The sequence below is a fragment of the Mauremys reevesii genome, linkage group 5, assembly GCF_016161935.1.
Source record: "Mauremys reevesii isolate NIE-2019 linkage group 5, ASM1616193v1, whole genome shotgun sequence".
NCBI lineage: Eukaryota > Metazoa > Chordata > Testudines > Geoemydidae > Mauremys > Mauremys reevesii.
The window spans coordinates 96,188,547-96,213,834 of NC_052627.1; the positions used below are offsets into that span (position 1 = coordinate 96,188,547).

Here is a 25,288-nt window from a genome sequence, read left to right on the forward strand (position 1 = left end):
CATTTTGGGGGAAGATACTAATTCTGCAACCGGGCTGCTGAACAAGATGTACAGCAAGTGCAGCTGTGAAAGAGTACAGGATTAAGGGCACTGACTGACTTCATCCTATTTTAGAATATCTAGAACACATCACTCTTTTTCTATTTTGTTGAGTACTCAAACTCATTTCTAAGTCACTGATCCTCCTGCTGGAGTTGAAGTAGTTACATTTTATATTGTTTCTGGCAGCTGTAGGTTTATTTTTAATGTATACTTTATAGGCTAATGTACATTCTGTAATGATGCTCTGGTAGAAAGAATCACAGCATCTGCTATTAAAGAGTCAGTGTCAACTTGAAATCTAGACCAAAAAAAAAAAAAGTTTAAAAGTAGTTTGATACATTCCTGCTTGAATCTTCTGCTCACACTTCCTTTTTAAAAATTATTTCTCTCCCCACTTTTCTGTGTTACAAAAGGTTCAGAGTTTGGTATACAGAGATCTCAGCCTGCTTGCTATCATGGGAAATACTGTTAAAAATCCATTAATTTTTTTTTATTAAAGATACAGAAAAGAAGGAAAAAACCTTTCACATGCTATAACTGTTAAGGCTTTCATTTTAACAATATTCCTTGTTCCCTTTAGCTGGAGAGTTTTTAGAAGGGAAAAAAACCTTACTGGACAGTCTGTTAGATACAGTAATAGTAAAATGGCAATAACTGTTCTTTTGGGGAAAAGAGAAGAAGTTAATTGAGAGGGGCTGGAGTTGCTGCTGTTGTCCAATCCCCTTTTATCTCAGGTAGTGAGTGGGACTCACAATGATAAATTATTATGTAAAGGTACAGATGCCTAAACTCAACTCAGGCCCACCTGTGGCTACGCCCATGCTGTACAGGACATCTTTTGGGATCAGGCTGACAAACCCCGGGGTCCCAGGATGTGGTGGGGATGGCAGCCCTGATGGTAAAGCTTGCTCCAGTAGTCTGTTCTTTCCTACTTTTCCCCACAAAAATCTTTTTTAGGAACCCAAAAAAGAAGTGATGGATGGAATAGCCCATTCCCTCATTATTTTGTCCACAATTAGGCCTAATATCCAAAATATCAATTTTAAGTCATTAACTTTGGGCTCCACGTCTCCTGTTTTTTAATAAGCGTAATTTCAGCACAGTTTGGGAATCATATCAACCTGGCCTTTTTGTTTAGATTAATTTAGTTATTCTTTCTCCCTTTTGTACCTTTTCCCTTCAACATTTGCGATTATAGGTTATTGTAACATCTTATGAACTTTTACATGCATTTTATAGTTGAAGTCACAATTTGGGTAAATTATTTGACTCATTTATCACAACAGGCCCAGATTCTGCTAGGTACAAGCAAGGGACAGTCTCTGCCCAAAGAGCTTATAAGATCACAGTGCTTTTAAGATATTTTAGAAACAACGATTTAAAATTCGAAAGGGCCATTCTTTTCTGAAATCTTGTTTTCATAACTCTTATTTTTTCTGTTTGGGCTGAAACTCCTCAGACTTGGTCAAACGATGGCTTTTTAAAAAATATTCAGCAAAATTTCTGGCTTCTGCCAGTCATGACAAAAATTCATTAATTCCTCCCCCCCACCCCCCGGTTCCCATGGATGAGTTCTTAAATGACTGAATACAAGTGCCTTTTACAATTTTGAAAATATCTTGATTCACAAACTCACTGAAAACAACAAAATTGAAGCATAGTGCATAGCCAGTTGTGACTGGGGTCCCAGTGGGGACCAGGTATCGTCACTCAAAGAGCTGGTGGATATTTTCAATACTTAAATTTACCAAGCCAGCATAAAACAACTTCTTTATTACCTCACTGGTTGCCCAGAAACCAATAACACAGTTCCCTTAAAGTAACCCAACCTCAGGCCTCCTGAGTCAAATATGATGATTTCTGAAAATATTATTTCCTCATATAAAATAAAAGGTTCTACCAGTCCTAAAGGATCGGACACATTACCTCCCAGGTTAATGAATACACCAGATCTTACCCAAATACATGCTACAGACAATTCCTATTAACCAAACTAAAATTTATTTTAAAAGAAAAGGGAGAGAGTATGGTTAAAAGATCAATATACAGTCAGACATGAGTTCAATTCTTGAGGTTCAGATACATAGCAGAGATGGTGCACATTGTAGTTGCAAAGAGTTCCTTTAGAATTCAGTTAATAGATTATAGACCAATGTCCAATATCGTATCCAGGGTGTACCAGCTTAACTGGGATCTCATTGTGAGATTCAAACATCCCCTGATGAAGCTTAAGCAGATCTGAGATAAAGGATCAGGTTGTCTGACAAGTTGGAGTTCATCGGGGAACAACAGGTAATCAGGGCGTCTCTGAAGTGGGTCTATCACCGGTACTTAACTATACAAATTAACATAAGACGATGGCCTGTTCCTCTACCATTCACCGATGATTTGCTACACTTCTCAAAGAGATGAATACAGAGATACCCTGTGTTTACATGTCTTTTAAATGCTACAATGTTCTTTTGATCTTTGAATTATCAGAATACAGCACAGACAGGGACTGTTGATTACATTGTTGACCACTACCCATACATATGTAAATACACAAAAACCCAAATGTTATCTCCCCATATGTCTTTAAGGGTTGAATTTGAGTCATTTATTTTGCAGGATGTTTAACCTTTTCTGGCCATGCATCAGACCAGTAGTCACTGCAGCAAGTGTAGAGGGATTATTGACCTACACTCAAAAAGCAATGGATCCAATTCTCCTCTTGCTTATGTTGGCTACACCCGGTGTAGCTGCACTGCCTTTAGTGGGGCTGCTTGGGATTTACCTTAATGTAAGTGAGAGGAAATTCTATGACTCTAACAAGCCCGTTAACCTTCAGGTTAGGATTTTAATGGTGCACAGAAAACTGGTACAGCATCAAAAGTTAAGAAAGCTTGAAAATATTTAATAAGGGAGACTTCTTGAAATTGAAACTAGCATGTGGTGAAGTGTTTTTTGAGCTTGTTAAATGTGAGTGATCTTTAAGTGAGGTATAACTTAGAGATTCTGATCGGTTATGCTAGAGTAATTCTGTTGCAGTCAATGAACCACTGTAATTGACTGAATAGCGTTATATTAAACTTGCCTGTACTTTATAGCCAACAAAACAAGATTTGTAGTTTATTGACCTCAAGTGAAATGTGTATTATGCCTTTATAGCCTGGTGTATATCCAGAAAACCTGAACAAGTATGATGGGAAGGCTTTTCCTAAAGTCGTGTGGCTGAAGAAATTCTGATTTGAGGAGGGGATGTTTGTCATAAAGGTAATAATTGGAGATATACCAATCTCCTAGAACTGGAAGGGACCTTGAAAGGTCAGTGAGTCCAGCCCCCTGCCTTCACTAGCAGGACCAATTTTTTCCCCAGAGTCCCTAAGCGGCCTTCTCAAGGATTGAACTCACAATCCTGGGTTTAGCAGGCCAATGCTCAAACCACTGAGCTGTCCCTCCCCCGTTAGCTTTAGAGAGAGAGAGAGAGAGTGTGAGTGTGTGTCAAAAGTTCTGAAATAGATATTTTAAAAATATTAATCTAAAGTAACACGTAATTAATATAAAATTGGAGTACAAAGCCTCTCCATTTAAGAAGCAGGCCTGAGTAAACTTCGTTACAAATAATGTATTAGCAGGTTCATGGTAGAGATTCAAGTTATAAAAGCTGTATATCAGAAATGGTTGAGTGAGAGCATGAAAAACAGATATTTTAAACCTTCAGACCCACCCACCAATGATTTCATAAAATACTTCAAACATGAAATAATATTGGAAACACTTTCCAGCAGCATCATTCCTCAGACTATGGGGGGTGGAGGAGAAACAGTTTAGTTATTGTGTAATGTTATTTTTTCACAGCTGGATGATAGCCTTATAGCTAAGTCCTTTTTATATTTCTGGTGTTTATCTCAAAAGCTATCGTTTGAGTGAACACACTGCTTGTAACAATTAGCCAAAAGCTACAATGATGAATTTTCATGCAGATTAAAAACCCTCTTTACATAACTATTTCTGGAAAAAGATAGGAATCTTTAACTGTTGCATTTTATTGCCTTCTAATGAAAAGGACATAATTTCTTGGATGATCAGTTTTTAAATCCTACTAACTTAACACCACACCATCTAATGCAATAAATCAGGGCCAGATCACCCAGGGAAGGCCATGGAACAGGAAAGCTATGAGGTTCGCATGCAACCTTTTATGCTAATTAGCTGAGAAGTGGGGACTTAACCATTCCTAATTTTTACTTTTAGGGGAATTCTGCACCACTGTGTGTGCACAGAATTCATGTCGCGCGCAGATTTCTTTGCAGAAAAATGACTTTAGGGAAGCTGCAAAAACGGTCATGCACCACTCCCCAGCAGCAGAGGTGTGTTGTTTTGGGCATCTGGAGCAGCCAGTAGAGAGGTAAATCAGTGGGAGGGGGGAGGAACTGGGGATGCCCCAGCCAGTGGCGCCTACCCTGTGCCAGGCTTAGCTGCTATTCCCGGCAGGGCTGGGGAGGATGGGACTTCCTCTTCCCCCGCAAGGAGCATCCAGGGCAGGGTCAGACCCACCCCCTCTGGCTGCAGGAAGCTTCACATCCCCCCTCCTTTCTGCCCCCATAATTCCTCAGTCATGGGGGGGGGAGGGGTCACTGTACAGGAAGCTGTTCCCATCTGCCCAACCCCTGTGCATCCAGACCCACCTCATACCTAGCTTTCCCTGCCACTGAGCCCCCTGAACCCAAACCCCCACACACTGAGCCCCCTGAACCCAAACCCATACCCCAACAAGCCTGACCCTCTGCATTTGGGTGCAGGGGGGGCTCTAGACACCCCAGCTGAGCCCCACTTCCCTGCATCTGTACCCCACCCCTGCACCCAGACTGCCCCCCCACTTGAACCCCCCAATAGGCCCTACCCCACCTGCACCTGGACCACCCTGACTAGCTCCCCACACCTAGACCTCCCACCCCACTGAGCCCCACCAAGCCAGCACCCAGACCCCCTACCCTCTGCTGAGCCCTCCATACTCAGATTCCCCCCACCCCCGCTGCTGAGCCCTAACCACCTTCACCTGGACCCCTCCTGCAGAGTCCCATTGCTTCTGCACCCGGAAACCCCACCCAATGAGTTTTGTTCATCCAGATCTCCCTATACCCAGACCCCCCACCCCGTCAAGCTCTATCACCCCACACCTGGATCTCCCCACACTAAGCCCCTCCACATTTGGATCCTGCTGGGCTGAGCCTGCCTCTCTACATCTAGTGTGCTTGGCATGGAGAGGCAGGACCTCAGGGTGTTTCTGGGGCACGTCTGGCCCTTGCACTGTCAGGGTAGGGTGCAGCCTCATGGCTGAGTCCATGTCCTAGGGCAGGAGCTGAAGGTGATCTCCCACCATTGCGCAGTCAGTGGCCTGTGCTCCCTACTTCAATGCTGGAACCTCCACATTTATTTATTGATTAATAAAATTTACAGAATTTTAAAATATTGTGTGCAGAATGTTTAATATTTTTGGCATAGAATTCCCTCAGGAGTATCATTTTAGACAGGTCCACTCTTCTCTCATGGGCTTGGTGGAAAGTGAAAATGTGGGGACGAGGAGAAAAGGACAGGATGTGGAGTGCTAATATAAAAATATTCTTAGCAAGATTCCACACATTTCAAACTATCAACTATTAGTCCCCAGTAAGTAAATAAATAAATGTAGAGGTGGCACTCCTAGAAGAAGAAAAAAGTCACAACTCCACTGAAGCAGGTGGCAAGATTTTTTTTCTTTATTTCAGCATTTAATACACTATACCAGATTTCACAATCCATCCATTTTTGTTTACATATGTGTCATTTTTCTTTATTTTTCCTCATAATTCCCCTGCTCACCAAATCAGAGTCGCTGTTTTGATACATTCTAAAGCTAAGGCTTTTGATGATTCACTGAACACTAAAGTACCATGTAGCTGTAATTTTATGGAAACTAAGAAGAACTAGGCAAATTAATGTCAATTGTTTTGTCAAGGGAGCAGTGTTCTAGAAATATTAATTTCATTCATCATTCCGCGATGTGGGATGCTGTATTTTTGGAATTAATTGAACTTATGAAAAATGAATCTTTAAAGCTGTAGGTGACTTAAAATGGGTCCACTTCCACCTTCAGATAACCTTTGTCTTCCTTTTCTCTACTAAATTCTTCAAGAAAAATTCACCTAATTAAAATGAAAATGAATACCTATAAATCAATTTTAGTTGCTTTGGGGGTTAAACAGAACAAATAAAACAGTATACATGTCATCATACTGTGACCAATGTTCTAGAAAATCCAAACCTACCCAACAGGGATTTTAACAATCACAGCATGAGGCTGGAAGTCAGGACTCCTGGGTTGTCTTCCCCAACTCTGCTAGTGCTTGGTTGCGTGAAAGTTATTTAACTTCCTGTGTCTCAGCATATCCAATAATAAAATGGAATTCTCCCTATTTTACACAGTGCTGTGAGGTGTAAGTACTTGAAAGGTGCTTTATATTATTCTGGAGCTGGCATAGAACCACAACTGACTCTTTTCTGCTGCCCACGCACAGCAAGAGAATATGGTCCTTCATGTTAATTCAGGTAGGGCCAGCTGTAATTTAGTACATTGAACTTTCTAAAAGAAAAATCAGTTACTAAAATGGCTTATTTCTGAAGCCTTGTCAAAAGACACAACAGATGAGGGAGGGCAGTTTTAAAGTCCACTTTGCTCAGAAGCTAATCGCAAAAGTTGCAAATTATACACAACATTTTAAATAAATCCATACCTGGAACAGTAAGTGTAGTGCTAAATAATTTTAGTTTTATAAAATGTGAGTATAAGCAGTGTTGTAACTGTTCAATAGCAACCCATTTAGAGGAACTATAAAAGACAATACATTTTCTGTATAAAAAACAAAGAACCATTATTGTGAGCTTTTGATATCAATTACTTTACATCTGTACCTTTACATAATAATTTATCATTGTGCAGTACTTTACCTGCTTTATAGGAGGAGCGCACTAGAGGACCACTAGCTGTGTAATGAAATCCAAGCTCATTTCCCACGTTTTCCCAGTGTTTAAACTTGTCAGGGGTAACATATTCCTCAACCTGGATGGAAAAAAATAATTCTGCTCAGACTGTAATAACTTTGAAATGTATAATTAATGTTAATGAACTGGAATGCCAACTCTATGTTCCGCCAGGATGTGGCAAGATGAAACTCTTAATTACTTTAGGATTTATACATTTCACAATATTCATCAGGCAGGAATGGAGCCCATAACAGCCCCACACTGATGAGCAGATTAACTGTTGAGAAAAGGCAGGTGCGGAGGAGCAAGAATGGCTACTCAATCTGAGGGGAGTCCTCTTCAAAAATCCATAGCTGGCATATAGTGAGAAGGTGTGTAGATGGGCACAAGGTATCATTCTGACAAGGGAAGGGGTACAATGGTATCGGGTACAGGTCATAGTCTGCTTCCAGTAAATTCAACACATTTGTACCTTTAAATGACGTTTTGTTGGTTGCATGTATTGTCCTAAGGTCAAACAGTCCACATCTGCTTCACGTAATACTATAAAAAAGAAAAATGCCTTCTTAGCAGGTGACAGAATCATGATGTATCATCACTGATTAAAAAACATCTTACCTAAAATGCAGTTCTGAGTGCAAGTCACTCCTTAACTCATTAAATAAGGGATTAAATTCTACCCTCTAATACATAGCATCAGAGGGCATGACTGAAGCACTAAAGAGAAATTGCAGAATTTAGGTATAAAAATACTTTAGAACAAGAAGATACTTAGTAAATAAAAATAAAAATATTAAAAACTGATTTCAAGCAGTTTTAGTAAGTCCTTTCACTGTTTTACTATCTCCTTAAAAGTGAATGTGACTGGTGTGTCTGTCTCTCAGCGGGATCTGACATTTTTCCTGATACTTCATTAGACTAGGCTAATTTTGGCATTTTGTTGAAGTACAATTTACAACAAATCTGATAATATCTTGCCATCCCCATAGTTTCCACTGGGGAGTTTCTGCCCACACTGAACCGTGAAGCTGCAGCTTTTTATTTGATTTTTAAAATTTTTCGTATAGTATTTAAGATTTTTTTTTTTTTAAGCGATTGATTTTACTCCTCCCTAGCTTGGTCCATCGTGCCTCCAGTATCTCATGCCTAGATGCCTTCCTAAAAACTCACTTCTTGCATGAGGTCTAGAAACCTGATTCTTCTCCTCAGAAGTATTAAAATAGTGAATTTTTTTTTAAAGTGATTGACCTGTGCTAAGTATCACCAGCAAACATTTGCTTCTGGTTGTATCCAATACCCTATCACTTGTCTACATATTACCTGTTTAGACTGTCAGCTTTTGAAGCCTGAATTGTATCTTTTTATTTATTTGTAAAGTATCTATCACACACTTTTCATTCCATTAATAATACCCCGTAATTAAGTGCAGGGATGAGAATTCCTTTTCTAGCATTCTGCAATTTATCTTTGATGTCCATATTTCTCAATTTTTGAGCTTTCATGTTCTAGCGGCATTCATTATTTACTTCCTTTTGGGTAAAAATGATGATTATTAATATATCTACGACAGACTCTTAATTTGACACAGTCTGCAACATCAACTACACATAAAAAGAAAATACTTCATCTTACTCCACAGTTACAAGAGGATTGATGCTGAAATTATGCATACAATTCTAATGAAGAAAGAATAAATCGAAGGGGAACTGCCAATATCTTCCACCAGCTCTACATCCTCGGTGGGATATGCTAGTTTTGATGCCTCAGGAAGCACATACGCCTTCTCTGCTAAGATATCAATACAGGGTGTAACTAATTTATACCAGACTTGGATTCAGTGAAACTCTTGTCATTAAGGATAAATCCAGCCTCCTCCTACCCAGCTGCTGAAAGATGCTGTTCAGTGCAACTAGTGTATCTTCTCATCCATGGGAGGGTTGAGGAATCAGGTTCTGTATAGCTCCTCCTCCCCTCCCTTTCTCAATGTCTATCCTAGCTATTAGAGCTGGGTGCTGGATTTGCCCCATAGTGAAGTAGAATGAAAAGCATGAATTGTTTCAATTGTTTCAACATTGTAATTACAGTTAGCATGAACATCTGCTTAGAATAAAATGGTTCTGTGAAGAAACTATTTCACTACTGGTAAATTCTAGGGCTGTCGAGAGATTAAAATAATTAACTGATTAATCACGCAATTAAAATTAATTGCAATTAATCGTGCGATGAAAAAATTAATCGTGCAATTACTCACGCTGTTAAACAAGAATAGAATACCATTTTTAAAAATATTTTGGGATGTTTTCTACATATTCAAATATATTGATTTCAATTACAACACAATACAAATTGTACAGTGCTCACTTTACATTTATTTTTGGATACAAGTATTTGCACTGTAAAAAAAATAGTATTTGTCAATTCACCTAACACAATTACTGTAGTGCAATCTCTTTATCATGAAAATTGAACTTAAAAATGTAGAATTATGTACAAAAAAATCCTGCATTCAAAAATAAAACAATGTAAAATTTTAGAGCCTGCAAGTCCACTCGGTCCTACTTCTTGGTCAGCCAATTGTTCAAACAAAAAAGATTGTTTACATTTGCAGGAGATAATGCTGCCCGTTTCTTGTTTACAATGTCACTTGAAAGTGAGAAAAGGTGTTCTCATGGCACTGTTTTAGCCGGTGTTGCAAGATATTGACATGCCAGATGCGCTAAAGCTTCATATGTCCCTTCATGCTTCAACCACCATTCCACAGGACATGCGTCCATGCTGATGATGGGTTCTGCTTGATAATAATCCAAAGCAGTGCAGACCGAGGCATGTTCATTTTCATCATCTGAGTCAGATGCCACCAGCAGAAGGTTTATTTTCTTTTTTTGGTGGTTCGGGTTCTGTAGTTTCTGCATCTGAGTGTTGCTCTTTTAAGACTTCTGAAAACATGGCTCACACCTCGTTCCTCTCCAATTTTGGAAGGCACTTCAGATTTTAAACCTTGGTTCGAGTGCTGTAGCTCTCTTTAGAAATCTCACATTGGTACCTTCTTTGCGTTTTGTCAAATCTACAGTGAAAGTGTTCTTAAAATGAATATGTGCTGGGTCATTATCCAAGACTGCTATAACATGAAATATATGGCAGAATGTGGGTAAAATAGAGCAGGGGACATACAATTCTCCCTCAAGGAGTTCAGTCACAAATTTAATTAACATATTATTTTTTTAACGAGCATCATCAGCATGGAAGCATATCCTCTTGAATGGTAGCCGAAGCATGAAGGGGCATATGAATGTTTAGCATATCTGGCATGTAAATACCTTGCAATGCCGGCTACAAAAGTGCCATGCAAATACCCGTTCTCACTTTCTGGTGACATTGTAAATAAAGGGGGCAGTATTATCTCCTGTAAATGTAAACAAACTTGTTTGTCTTTGCAATTGGCTGAACAAGAAGTAGGACTGAGTGGACTTATAGGCTCTAAAGTTTTACGTTGTTTTGTTTTTGAGTTCAGTCATGTAACAAAAAAAATCGACATTTGTAAATTGCACTTTCACGACAGAGATTGCACTACAGTACTTGTATGAGGTGAACTGAAAAATACAATTTCTTCTGTTTATCATTTTTACAGTGCAAATATTTGCAATCAAAAATAATATACACTTTGTAATCTATGTTGTAATTCAAATCAATATTTATGAAAATGTGGAAAAACATCCAAAATATTTAATAAATTTCAATTGGTATTCCATTGTTTAACAGTGTGATTAAATTGCGATTAATCATGATTAATTTTATTAATCGCGATTAATTTTTTTGAGTTAACTGTGTGAGTTAACTATGATTAATCAATAGCCCTCTTAAATTCACATGTCATATAACTCCTGCCACTGAGAGGAAAGAAGAGCAAGATCAGAGCAACCGGATGGGCATATGGGGGTGGTTTGCACACAAGGGAGGTAGGCTAGACCCTGGCTCCAAATATGCTGACACAAATGTGTCTTAGAGGCAGGAGACACTGAATCTTAACTTTCATGGTGTCTGGAAATGCCACAGCGCAGTTGTAGATGGACAGGCCTGCAGCCTGCCCCTGGGGTGGAAATGGGGGGAATTATATGGAATTCATGAATTTCATCCTCTACAGGGTTCTACTTACATTATATTAACCTTTATTTTTCTCAAAAATTAGAGGTAAGTGCAAAAGTTCATATAAGAAGGTACTGCAGCTCAGGGAAGAGGAACAATTAAAATAATCTGTGCATCAAAATCAAAAAAGAATTATTCTGCAAACAAGAAAAAATCATTTATGTTAGTTATGAAATAAAAAAGGTACAATGAAATAAATAAAACATTCCATGTACACATTTGAGATCCTGAAATGATTATGAACATTAAATGATATGAAGATTGATCCAGCTCCCACTGAAGTCAATGGAAAGATGCCTATTGTTTTCAATGGCAGCTAGATCAGGCCCTTGCAGCACTCTGATAGTGAAATTATTCCTGTCGATTTGAAAGCAGTATAAACAAAAGTTGTGGCAGAGGTTCAATTTAAAAATTGAAAAAAACCTTATTGCATGAAAAAGTTAGAAAACATTTTTTCCAAAAGACCAACTTATATGCATGTGCGTCCATTTTAGTTATATTGCAATGGTCAAGCTTCAACTATGTTCCAACATGTAAAGCTTACACATATACTTAAGTTATGCAACTTACATTTCATTGTTGAATATACTTGTTCATCTGTCTCGCCTAATCCCAGCATAATGGAGGTTTTAGAAATTACATCAGGCTGGACCTTCTTAGCATGCTTCAAAACTTGTAAGGATTGCTTAAAATTGGCTCGAGGATCACGTACTTTCCTTTAAAAATATTCATATTGTTTTGACCATAGGAAAAAATACCACAGAGATGCATGAGATAAGGGACATTGGAAAAATCACAGATGCAAAACACTGAGGGGGACTGAGATTTTAGCAACTTTCTGAAATATTTGTCAATTCCTGCAAAAACAAAGCTTTCACTTAAAAAAAATGTTTCCATTACTTTCTTGTGATTGATGCAAGCAAAGTGCTGCTGCTCTGTAAGCCCAGCTTTGCAGAAAATTGTCTCCAGCTAACCACTAGGGGCCAGATTGTCAACCCCCCGGTTCCAACCCCCAGCAGTACAACGGGAATATAATTGGTTCATAGCTGACCAGTTGAGAATATGCCTAATGGAACTGGAGTAAAGTTGACAGAGCTATCATTAATGCCATTCCCCACCTTACCCTGCCCCCATTTTCACTGTAGGGGAAGTATCAGGAAAGGGAAGAGGCATAATAGGGCACAGAGGGCTAAGGAGTGGGCAGAGGAGAGCTCCACTGCCCTATGAAAATTCTGAGGGGGCATATGGTCCCTAGGGCTGGGACAGCCTGAGAATCAGGGAGCTGGTACTGGGTCTCTGACAGTGGCCCTCCCTGCACTCACTCTTTCCTGTGCTGAGTATATTTTGGTACACGAGGGAATCTGGCCCAAGGAGTAAAAGGCACTGAAAATACAACAGTGGCAGGACATTTATAAGTATCTACTTAAGCCCCAAGCCTGCAAGCTGTTCTGTGCAGAACCCCACTGTCTATTTAGATTATAAGGTCTTTAGGGCGAGGACGGTCTTTTATCGAGTGTTTGTACAGGTTCTAGTATTGAGGTCCTGATTTTGTAGGGCCAACAAGCTCTACCATAATGCAAAAAAATCAACAATAGTAAAGATTAAACTCCTTTGCTTATGTTGGGGAACAGCCCTGACAGAGCTGTATTTGAAGTCTAAATGAAAATTTAGTTGGAGCCACTTAAGAAGAGTCTATACTGGGAAGTTTTAGTGTACATTAAAACTGGGAAGTTTAAACATACATTAAAACTGGTTTGGGCTAATTCAGTTTACACAGTTTGACCAGCAGTGTGGATATGGCCTACCCATATTTAAGCTGAATTTAGACAGTTTAGCTGGAGACTTCAGAGTGTTATATCATCACTCTGAATTTCCAAGTTATTAGGAAAAAAGGCCAATGGCTGGGGGTATGGAGTCGTACTTGGAGACCCTCCTGTGTGGTAGAAAAACATTGGTCACTCAAAGAAAAGGAGTTGGCTGACTCCACTTTTTAGGGTCTATAAAACTTTTAATCTGCTACTTTACAAGATAGGTAGCCCTCTGCTGGTCAAAATCATGTACAACACACATGGCTATTGCGGGAAGAGAGCAGAGGATTCTGGAAGTTTCACTGGGAGGTGTAATATAACTTTTCTATGAAGACAACAGGACCTGGCTCCCACTGGTGGCACTGAGACATAATGATGATGGAGAAATGATGTGGGCTATTTGCCAAAGTGGGATAAATACATCCTCATTTTGAAAATATAATTCCATAGTAATAGGCGCTCACTCCGGGGGTGCTCCAGGTGCTGCTATTATGCAGCCAGGTAGGTTTGAATACATGCTAAAAAAACGTACAGGGACTGGCTTACCAAGTAAATTTGCTTTCCTTCCAAAAAGAGGTCCAATGAGCATATGAAAATGAAAAAAAAAAACTAATTTTGTTTTAATGTAATCACATGCATCTTTCTTGTATACTATCTTTCTTATGAAATAGATCTAGCCTGACGTCTGTTAAAATCAGTATTTTTCCTTTCCTGTTTCTTTTATAAGACAAGCTTCTCATTGAAAAATTTACGGTAGATAGAACTGTATTGTCTACTTTTTAATTTTTAACTTTCGACGCTATTTGATAATAAGGTATGGAGGATTTTTACTATTTATAAGTGTAAGTGATGTATGTAGTAACGATGAGTTGAGTTAAAGGAACCTATAGCTAAGGTTTAATGTTGGTTGATCTAAATATGCTTTCATAAGAACATTACAGAATACCCTCTAACTGTATACATCCTACTATTTGTTTATATACATAGATCACCTTTAATCACCTCTGTAACTCTGGAACAGTTTCCACATTATGGGCATATACGTCTAGTCCTGACAAGGCAACTTTCTCCACTGCTTTAAGGTCCCCTCGAAAATCAGGGGTTAAACATTCTACTAGAATTTTTGAATTCCTGAAAAACAAAGATTGAAAAATAAACATGCTTGTGATATTTCTATTATTGATGCTCAAATAAAATATTTCAATAACATGATACTAAAATATCAGAATATTTTAAAAGAAATCAAAATTCAATATTTTTTAAAACAACTCAATCTACGATGTTGATATTTAAATCTACTAAGTAAAGTTAAGTTAGGTAAACATCTAAAACAGTGGTGCACTGAAAATACTTGAGAGTTAGTTTTTACTCAAAACATAGTACAGTAACTCCTCACTTAACATCCTCCCGCTTAACGCTGTTTCAAAGTTACATCGCTGCTCAATTAGTGAACATGCTCCCTTGTAACGTCGTTTGGCTGCCTGCTCTGTCCATTGCTTGTAAGATTCTGGGGAAGAGCAGCGACTTTAAAAGGGAGCATTGCACAAGTTCCTCTTCTCCACCTCCTCCCCCTCGCTCCCAGTGCTTCCCCCCTATTTGGCAGCCGCTCCTCCCCCTCCCTCCCAGAAAGTCCTAAGCACGAAGTGCTGGGAGGGAGGGGGAGGAGCAGGGAAGCTCTGCATCTCCGCTCCTCCCCCTCCCTCCCAGAAAGTTCTAAGTGCCACCAAACAGCTGTTTGGCGGCGCCTAGGACTTTCTGGGGCTGGGGGGAAGGAACAGAGATGTGGCATGCTACAGAGAGGAGGTGGAGGGGGGGTGGGAAGAGGCGGGCCTGTAGTGGAGCTGGGATGGGAAGAGGCGGGCCTGTAGTGGAGCGGGGACGGGAAGAGGCGGGCCTGTAGCATCCCCCGGCAAAGTCAGTGCCTGTTCTTCTCTGGGGAAGCTGCTGCTGCTCTGAAGGTGCTTCCTAGCGTCCTTGCCTGCAGCGGGCTGTGCCTGTGTGAGGTAAGCCAGGGGCACTTCCCAACCACAGTACTGTACAGTATATAATGCCTTTTGTCTGCCCCCAAAATTTCCTTGGAACCTAACCCCTCGCATCTACATTAAATCTTATTGGAAATTGGTTTTGTTTAACATTGTTTCACTTAAAGTTGCATTTTTCAGGAACATAACTACAATGTTAAGTAAGGAGTTACTGTATAGGTGCAACTCCTGCTTTGACTAGTGCACAAAATAATATGAATGTTGCATAAGTCGAACATAACATCAGAGCCATTTCTATGGTCTACTGATTCACCACACTTGCTCAAATTAAGTGCAGGTTACATGTGAATTTCATTTTCTTCATCTTTGCTCCATACTACACTTAGCAAGATTTTTAATAGGATGTGAACATCTGAACTTCTGAATGACAGAGGGGACATCTGGCCTAATGGACTGTAAATACTTTGCATTGGTATTTGGGAATCTAATCCAGTTCCCCAACAGCTGGAATTTGGCTACCCCAAGCTGGATGGAGAAGTACTTTGCATCACTATTCAGCAGTGGTTCTCAACCTGCAGCCCAGTCAGCACACAGCTGAGGCCCATGTGACATCCTCAGGGCCATACAGGTAATATATATATTGTGTGGATTCAGCCCACAAAACAGAGAGCTGCATACATGGCCCATAGTAGTAAATAGGTTGAGAACCACTGCTATACAGAAACATTTCCAGGTAATCAAGGAAGTACTGGTGATAGACTTTGAAGTGAGTCCCTCTAGTCCTCATTACAGTATAAATATTAGGCAAATGCCCAAGTCAGGCTGCAGGAATTAAATCTACAACCTTCTAACAAAGATGCAAACATGCTACCAAAATGACATGCTGGCACAACGCATAAAGTGGAACGTAGAAGGTGTAAATGGGAAAGTATAAAGGTAGAATCAGGGTCACAGAGGGCACCTCTTTGGAAAAATGGCAAAGTTTAGAGGTCAGAGCTGAAAAATAAATCAGATTATCTTTGGAACCCAGTTTAAAAGGTTTTTATCTTTTCCCAAACCCATTATTACTGTGCTAGAACCCTATCATTAAAACATAAACATCCACAAAAAAATGGATAGATGTTTCCCACTGCTCTAAATGTGTGATCCAAAGAAACAGTTTAGTGCCTAATTTTTAAAAGGAATCTGGGATAAACTGAAATTCAGCAGGAGAACATTCCTGCCTATCTATTTAATCTAACAGTGTTACACAAGCGAGGATGAAAAATCCAGGAGTGGACATGTACTTTCTCTGGGTAGGGAATGCCATTTATTACATGTTTGTACGGCAAATAGCACCATAGAGCTTTTGGCTTCTAGGCACTACCACAACATAAATGCTGAATAATAATGAATAGTAATCAATTAATAATATACCTTTCCTTCAAGTGTGATACAGTTTTTGCAAAATGTTCTGCTCCGCCATCTAGAATATCTAGAAACAATGCAATAAATTGGTATTTTTACGTTAAAAACAATACTTTTGTGTAATTCTGTGTGGCTTTGATGTTAAGAGTCTAATCTACCCCCAAAAAGGTAAAGCGATTCTAAATTAAAGCTGAAATTCCACCCTTAACTTACTACTTATGCCTAAGTTGTACAACAGGTATGCTACCATATCCTTACAATAGCCAGGCTAAGTATGGTTAGTTAGAACAGAGTCGGAACCTTCATTCTAAATGTCCCTGATTTTATATGAGTTTACCTTAGCCCTTTAACCTTAGCACAGATCTGTATGGTTTAATTTCTTTTTTTCTCCCACAGGGGTAGTTTAAGAAAAGAAAAATGTACGCAAAAAGAAATTGTTCCTGCTCTTTTATTGAAAGCCACTGTTAGAAACTATTGGTCTTTCAATGGAATACAAAACCCTCTTTTTCTGATACAGTCTTTCCACCAAGATAGCAACAGCACAAAAGAATCATTACAACCTTAACGGAAAGGTAGCAATATTTTTTTAAAATTAGGTTCTACTCAAATAGACTGAATCAGTTCCATAAGGAACCAACGTTTAACCAATTAAATAGCTGTATATCTTCTATGTGTATTTTGCCTGCATCAGAAGTAGGGGAGTAAGGATTAGTCAGGAAGAGCATTTTGTAATCTCTGAAAAGTTTCTATGTCATTCATTCCTTTCATCAATCACATAAAAATTTAAATCATATACCTCTAATAATCCAAACTGACTGAGGACTCTAAAACTTCTGCATAGTGTGCATGGGAGCCTACACTGGAAGACACTACTGACAACATACTAACCATCTCTGTCTACAGATGTCAATACAACATAATCCAAGCCCCATTCAGCTATAGCTTTTGCTGTATTGTAGGGTTCATTAAGATCCAATGGAGGTGGATTTTTTGCTGTCTTTACTGAACAAAATCTGCAACCTCTTGTACATGTGTCACCCATCAACTGAAATAAGAAAAGATTATGTTAACTTTATATTTTAAACTTTGTATTGTCCAGCTCAGAAACTATGGAATATGCTACTTCAAAGAATCAATTACTAATAACCGTAGAAGAGAGAGATTTGTTGTGCACATTAGCATAATATACATGGGTCACTATGCTGGAGATTTTTGTATACCCAAATTTGCTACCAACAGAATATATTTCCTATCGTAAGAAGTGGTAATTGACTTACCATGATAGTTGCTGTAGCAGTAGCATACTCACCCCCTCCCCAGCACTCTCCAATGTTGGGACATCGTGCTTCCTCACACACCTATAATGAAAATTATATTAATAATAATAAATTGCATTTCTATAGCACCTTCCACCAAAGGAATTTGTCTTCTGAGACAGGTAGTGAAATTCTGAGGAGGAAATTAAATCACAGATAGGTTAAGTGAGTTGCCCCAGTCAGTGGAAGAGCTGGGAAGAGAACATATGTCACGTGACACCCAATCTTGTGTCTTAACCTTTCATCCTCTGAAATACACAACTTCCTGAAAACTGCTCATCAAAATAACTGTCAGGGACGGTACTTGGTCCTGCTAGTGGAGGCAGGGGACTGGACTCAATGACTTTTCAAGGTCCCTTCCAGTTCTATGAGATAGTTATAAAATAAATATATGGAAATATACCTGTCAGAATTGCACATTCTAAACTGCATTAATTATGCACATTTTAGATGTAATAAAAAAGTTCATTAAAAATTCACAAGATTTGTGATACATTACAGAACAATCTTTTCCTGAAGAAAAGAATTTTACACTTGTCTTACATCTTCTGTCTCTTTCCATCAGTGGGGAGGCATATTTAATAGAGAACACAACCTTTTCTTGAATTTCTTTTCATGTGAATTATTAATATACAGTCCCAAAAGTTATACAAGTGTTTCCACTTAAATTAGACACACTGATAATCTTTTGACTTCTTAGAGGACTTGAGAAACAACACCATATTTAAGATCATTGCAGGGAAAATGTCAAATTTTCTACTGTTTGTTTCTTTCCTTGTTCTCCATGGTGAAATTCACCCTGTGCAAAAGCAGAGGACAAGGCCTATGCATCATATGTTCCCACTTAAGCCACAAAGGCATAAGTGATGCATAAGCTCTCTGCTGCTCTTGAGCAAAGGGGTGAATTTCACATCATGAAAACATTGCTTTCTTCCTAGAAGAAAACATGTCAGGCATTAGACTTACAGTATGAAGATTTAAACTTCGCAGTGTACTCTTCAGTTTATTATAGTTCTTTCCTATGGGAATCTCAGTTTTTAGCCATGGAGGAAGTCGCAGCCTGAATAATATCAAGCAAATATAAGGATTAATAAATTACTTACATTTAATCACTTAATTTCATAGATCTACTTTACTTTGTTATAGCCTCTGGGTATGAAAGATTCCTTGAAGCTGGTCACGATTCATAAATGAGCATTAATATATATCAAAAAAGTACCATACTTCTCATTTCCATCCTCATTTATTAGCCTGCCACCAAGCTAAGATAGAAGTATCCATAATTATAGGGTTTAAGATCACTAACCTTACTGCCATGCTATATATGGTAATTCAGACATTGGCAATATAATTACACAGCTACTACAAACTCCTAACAAATTCTGAAGGGGTGGCTCATTTTGTTTTTCACAGCTTTTGAATTTAGTCTTCATGAATCTATCTACATACAAAAACAACCCCCCCCCAACAATCTATCAAAAACACAAATTGGGCATATTGTCCCAATGATATATATTTATAATTTGTTACTGTTCATGGCACAAACACTCCAATGCCTTCAAGATATATTGGTGGCTATTTCACCAGAGGTATCATAGCTACTACTGTTCATCCAGAATACTGTTTAAAGTGCATTTTTCAAAGTACACAACCAGTACAGTATGGATAGCTAAAAACTTTTGGTCAGTGCCATAGAATGGGACATATTCTGCCCTTTGTTACACTGGTGGAACTTCCCTGGCCTTCATGGAGTTTCATGGGTGTAAATGAAAGCAAACTTTGCGACATAATTTTCTTTACAGGATTAGGGGCCAAGGTTTGATTGCAGACTCTTTATTGTTGGAGATGCATCAGCCAGAAAGAATCCAGCTTGTTTTTAAGATTTCAAACTCATTTCGTGTAGCCGGAAGTTAGAAAAAAAATCATCATCTTAAATTGTAAACTGGGCAGAATTGGTCTGGAAATCATTGAGACACTAAACATAAAGATCCAAAATGTCATTTTTACAGTCACTTTTTCAGATTAGAACCAAATTTTATAGATTAACACCGATTGTCATAATAATAAAAGGGGTTATATAAAAGATGGATGCCTGTTATTCTGTTATTTATTATTTAGTGTACTAAAGCAATTAGCAACTAACACTGGACAAGTTCCAACACAAGTTCTACAGTTACTATATTAAAGTAGGGCAAAACATATACAAGGGCATATTACATTACTTTTGGATGAGACTTTCAGATATTACCACTGCCTTTACACAGAGTGGTGCTGGGCACTACCAATTTACAGGCTCATTACTTGTTAATAAACCACAAACAATTGTGGTGCAACCTGTCTGTAGCATGAATACATTCAGAGCTAGGTTAAAAAAAAAATCAGACTCACCAAAATCATGTGATTTATTTAGTTCTGTGAATCTCCAGTAACATTTTATGAATCAAATAAGTGACTCTTTTCCCAGCTATAATTAAAATAGAGCTATGCAAGTGGAACCATTCACTATTTTTGGGCCTAAAACACTGAAAATAAAAATATATTGCCAGTGGTGTTTTAGGTATTCAAATGTTTTACTTGTATTCATAACAGTTAATCTTATCAACTGTGTTGAAATTACTATTAGCTATCATATCTCCGCATGTTGTGCTTAAAGAGTTCATATGGGAAACTAATGCTTTCCCCTCTTCAAAGGACCATTCCTTCCAAAATGGAGCGTGAAGTAGCCATTCCAGTACCACACAACTTGACAAAAATAATGATATACGCAGGTATTTCTGTACAGTAGAATACAAGAGATATCAAGTACTAAACAAAGCATGATACTACATCAGAGTAGAGTGTAATTACTTAAAGCTACAGTTACCTTTCTCCCTTCTGGCGTTTTAAATTGCCTTTATACTCAGCCCATATGCTCTTGTCAGAAAAATCCCCCGATACAAAATCTTGCAAATCAGGGCCATTTTGCAGAAACTCCTTCTTTTCATCTGGCAAAGAACTTGATGCTTTGTACTGGCTAGACACATGGCTTTCACACACCTAAACAGAGCAGAACTGTATTACCCTTTTAATCATAAATGTGCTAATATGTATTGGATAACTGATGGTATGCATCTCTGAGAGCTGATAGGGCTTATATTAGCTTGGCTCACTAAGAAGATACGCGGGAAAAGATATATATATATCAGCGTGAGAAGTCAAGTATCTTATATCGCTACGATCAGATATCTTATCGACCGAGGACCGTCCTCGATCTCTGAGATCGTCCGCTCCCACGATCGTGGGGCGCCGCCGTTCGCGGTGAGTTCGGAGTCGTTCGGATCGTTCGGGATATCGCGATCGATGATCTAGATGGATCGATCCTAATCGATATGACGATCCGAATCCGGGCACGGCGTCACGCCCGGTGGTGGTGGGTCAGGCCCACAGTCTAGGGAAAGTCTATAGGGAAAAATCGATATAAGATCGCACGAAAGCTGAAGTGTGAGCATAGTATAGTATCATATATCGATATATTACCTCGCGGATCTCACGATGTCGGCTCTCCATATCGGCCGCCGCCGCGCCCGCCGCCGCCGGAGTTCGGTGGAAGTCGAGAGAAGCGGTTGGGGATCGATATATCAGCGTCTAGATGACGATATATCGATCCGAGAAATCGCGAAAAGCTACCGCGACGGCGGCGGGTAGTGTAGACGTAGCCACAGAAGCCAAAAAGTTAACAATTTACAGGCCTTATAAAAGTTGTATAGAACGACTGTGAAAGGTTTATTTTTTACCTGTTAATTTAAGGCCAAGTTCCATCCTTGGAAGTTTGTGCTCAACTCTCATTGATTTCAATGGGAGCTATGAACACACATCCAATGGCAGAATTTTGGCTCTTGTTTTCAAGTAGAATAATATGCAAATGTAGAAATAGGCAATCAGCAGATGGAGACTGGAAAATAACATTTTCTGATCTCAGTAGCTAGAAAGGGGACAGATGCAGCAAAGCCTGTAAGTTTCAAAAAGTGAAAATCAAAACAAGGGAAGAAGCTGAACACTTAAATGTGAACAAAGCAATAAGCTTAAATTATTGTATCGCTTGGTTAAGCACATACTAGAGCAAAAAGTGTACAGCACATGCAAGTATAATCTTCAAACACTTGCAAGCAGGAGGGAGCTCCAATGCCACTACAGCAACAGGGCAGGATGGCACTGGTACATTCTTAGAAATGGAGTAACTAAAATTTAGCAGCATTCAAATACACCAGCAGTAACCAGTATAGAAAAAGCAGAGTGATTTAAAACAAGAGCATAATAAATTATCATATAAAAGATACATCTTCCAAAGAAAGCATCCATAGTAACCTGCACATCAAAGTCAGTAGTGACGTGGGAAAGCATGTAGTGTTTTTAAGTTGGTGGCCTTAGAGTTCAAAGAGAAAAAATCTCCTTTTTAGGCCTAAATATTGGAAACTGCCATTGTTCAGTGAGCTCTGACAGCTAAGGGGGAATGGGAGATTCTTAACATGTAGCCAAGCAAGCCTCTAGGCAGGGCCGGCTCCAGACCCCAGCGCGCCAAATGCGCGCTTGGGGCGGCATTTTGCTGGGAGGGCGGCAGGTGGCTCCGGCAGACCTCCCGCAGGCATGCCTGCGGAGGGTCCACTGGTCCCGCAGCTCCGGTGGACCTCCCGCAGAAATGCCTGCGGAGGGTCCGCTGGTCCCGCGGCTCTGATGGAGCATCCGCAGGTGTGCCTGCGGGAGGTCCACCAGAGCCGCGGGACCAGCGGACCCTCCGCAGGCACGTCTGCAAGAGGTCCCCCGGAGCCGCGGGACCAGCGACCGCCAGAGCGCGCCCTGCGGCGCGCCGCCCTGCTTGGGGCGGCGGAATTCCTAGAGCCGCCCCTGCCTCTAGGTGATGCAGGTGGAATGTCTCAGCCACCTCGCCACAAAAGTCTTAAAAATTCTCAAATCCTTTTGGTGACCCACTGTATAGGGCAGATTGTTTGATCTTCTGTGCCACAGTGGCCTTGTTGGAATAATAATCCTTTCGGCTTCAATGCATGCAAGACAGACCGGAAGGAATGCAAAGTACCACAAGATCTTACCTCAACATTAATTAATATGGGTTTGGGTATAAATATTGTCATGTTGATTAAAAACTAACTGAAGGACTGCAAACAAAAGGTGAAAATGAGCATGATCAAGTAGTGGGGGAAATGTCTAGTCTAGTGAGAAACTACAGGGTTTATTGTTAGGGTCCAGTGTTATTTAATAGCATCTGGAAGAGGAGATAAATGGCATCAATGAACAGGGCTCAAACTGGGCTAAGTCAGAAACCCAGTGGTTTGGGATTTTCTTTTTCTTTTTTTCTTTTTTTTTTGAGTTTGCCCTCTTGTCATCCAGAATCTTAATTTCCATTAAAAAAACTGGTAGCTTTTATGGCTCTGGAGAAAACCCTGAAAACATAAAATGAGTGATGTAAACCAATGGAACAATGTCTGCCTGAGTCTGCCAGAAACATAAAACAATAGCTTAGAGTGGTCTGAACTGCCCCATTAATCCCAATGCCCGATGATGAGCAGCCCATTTGTCCAATGATGATAATGTAAATATCAACATTGTGAATCTTCACTGTTATCAAAACATATAAAAAAAGCAAAGGTGAATGACAGACCAATACAATCTATTGTGAGTGGTATCTCGTTTTGGAGATACAAATAAACAGCATTTGGGAGCTGGGAGGTACCATCATTTTCCCCTCCCAATCTGTCTTATAGAGCCAAAAGGCTCAATGGAAAGAACAGATCTCAGGGATCTAAGTTGTCTATACTACAGAGACTATACTAGTATAGCAATCAGGGACAGCTCCAGGCCCCAGCATGCCAAGCATGTGCTTGGGGCGGCATGCCGCGGGGGGCGCTCTGCCGGTCGGGCGGCAGGCAGGCTGCCTTTGGCGGCATGCCTGCGGAGGGTCCGCTGGTCCCGCGGTTCCGGTGGACCTCCCGCAGGCGTGCCGGCAGAGCGCCCCCCGCGGCATGCCGCCCTGCTTGGGGCAGCGAAATGTCTAGAGCTGCCCCTAATAGCAATGACGGCATAGATATGAGGACATAACCCTGTAATGCAGATGCAGCCTACACTGGTGGAAGGGTTTCTTCCATTGGTGTAGGAACACCACCTACCTGAATGAAGTTGGTTAAATCAATAGAAGCACTTTTCTATTTACATAGCTGCATCTTCAATGGGGATTAGTTAGAGCTGTGATTTTCTAACACTCCTGACTGACACAGCTATGCTGACCTAACGTTTAAGTGCATGCAAAGCCCCAGCCTCACCAAGAGGGCCTATCCTATAGAGCTAGTCCTTCAATTCTTCTTGTCCCAAAGCAGCTGGGGCCATCCCTGCTGTGTTGATGGTCATAGGGCTTCCTTCATGGCTCTAGTAGCTGCTTCTTCTTTCTCTGCTGGAGGGCTGACAGCAGACACAAGCAAACATAACTCCATCGGTTACACTCAAATCATATTTTTGAGCTTTCCTTTGCAACCATGTAAGCTAGAAATGTAATTCTAATGAATGCTTAGATTCAGACATCATATAACTCTGTGATCCTGGGCCAGAGGCACAAGTTTATTATGCATACAGTGTGTTGGAACTCCTGCAGAAGAGCCGGGCTCAAGGGGCTCAAAAGAGCCTGCAACAATCATATTTTGAACACCTGTCGCAAGAAGCATCTCATTCTGTCATCTCAAGTGACCAGAGTTCAGCTGTGGGTACAGCTTGGGAGAGTCCTGCCACTACCCACAGCTCAGCCCTTCCTCCCCCACAATTTGAGCCCTGTACAGAGGGCACTAAACTGGGAGATCTCACAAACATCAGGGAGGACACAGAAGAAACACAAAGGGATCTGTGCAGTAGTGTAGCAGCCGATGGGTCCCAGGGTACTAGAGAGACAAGGTGAGTAAGGTGAGTAAGGTGATATCTTTTATTGGACCGATCTATTCGGACTAAAACCACAGCTAAAACAGAAATGAGATTCAGCCTGGAAAAACGCAAAACGCACACACTCAGGGGAGCCGCCATTCAACGGGAGAGCGAAGCCTGCAAGCGGGGAGTGGCCCCGGCCAGCAACTGAGAGGCGGGTTACTGGCCAGGGGATGCTGCAGCCAACAGGCCAAGAGGCCCGGGGGCTGCGTGTGCTGCACCCCGAGGCAGGAGCGGGCCGGGGGCTGCCCCGCTCCAGAGCCGAGCACTGGCCGCCGAGGGACGAGCCCCGGACCCGGTGACACAGAGAACCGGGCCGCGGCGGGGGCAGCTCAGCCCGAGGGGCCCAGCGACGAAGCGGGAAGACCCGGGCCCGGCCGGGGGCTGGAGCCGCCTGGCGAGCAGGACCGGGGCAGGCCGCCCCTCTCACTCACTCACCCGCCCCAGCACCAGCCGCCTCAGGCTCGTCGTGGCGGCGGCTCCACAGCAGCGGCCGCGCTGGAGCAGCGCCATGGCCACCGCCGGCTGCTCTGTCTCTCACCGAGCCCCGAGGACGAATCCCGATCGGTCAGATCGGTACTCAGCTGAGCTGCCTGGCCCCATTCCCCTCTTGCTCGGGCCTTAGTGC

General features: G+C 40.7%; 1 protein-coding gene across 1 annotated transcript; it reads right to left on the minus strand.

The window, feature by feature from the left end:
- Nucleotides 1-5,761: 5,761 nt before the first annotated feature.
- LIAS (lipoic acid synthetase) lies at nt 5,762-25,282 on the minus strand. Its single transcript, XM_039540504.1, has 11 exons — nt 25,099-25,282; nt 20,567-20,739; nt 18,670-18,763; nt 17,665-17,745; nt 17,276-17,432; nt 16,397-16,454; nt 14,001-14,129; nt 11,761-11,906; nt 7,520-7,590; nt 7,012-7,123; nt 5,762-6,209 (listed from the first exon to the last, which is right to left on the minus strand). The coding sequence occupies exons 1-11, from the start codon at nt 25,171-25,173 to the stop codon at nt 6,157-6,159; spliced, it is 1,149 nt and encodes a 382-aa protein (XP_039396438.1). The 5' UTR covers nt 25,174-25,282; the 3' UTR covers nt 5,762-6,156.
- Nucleotides 25,283-25,288: the final 6 nt, after the last annotated feature.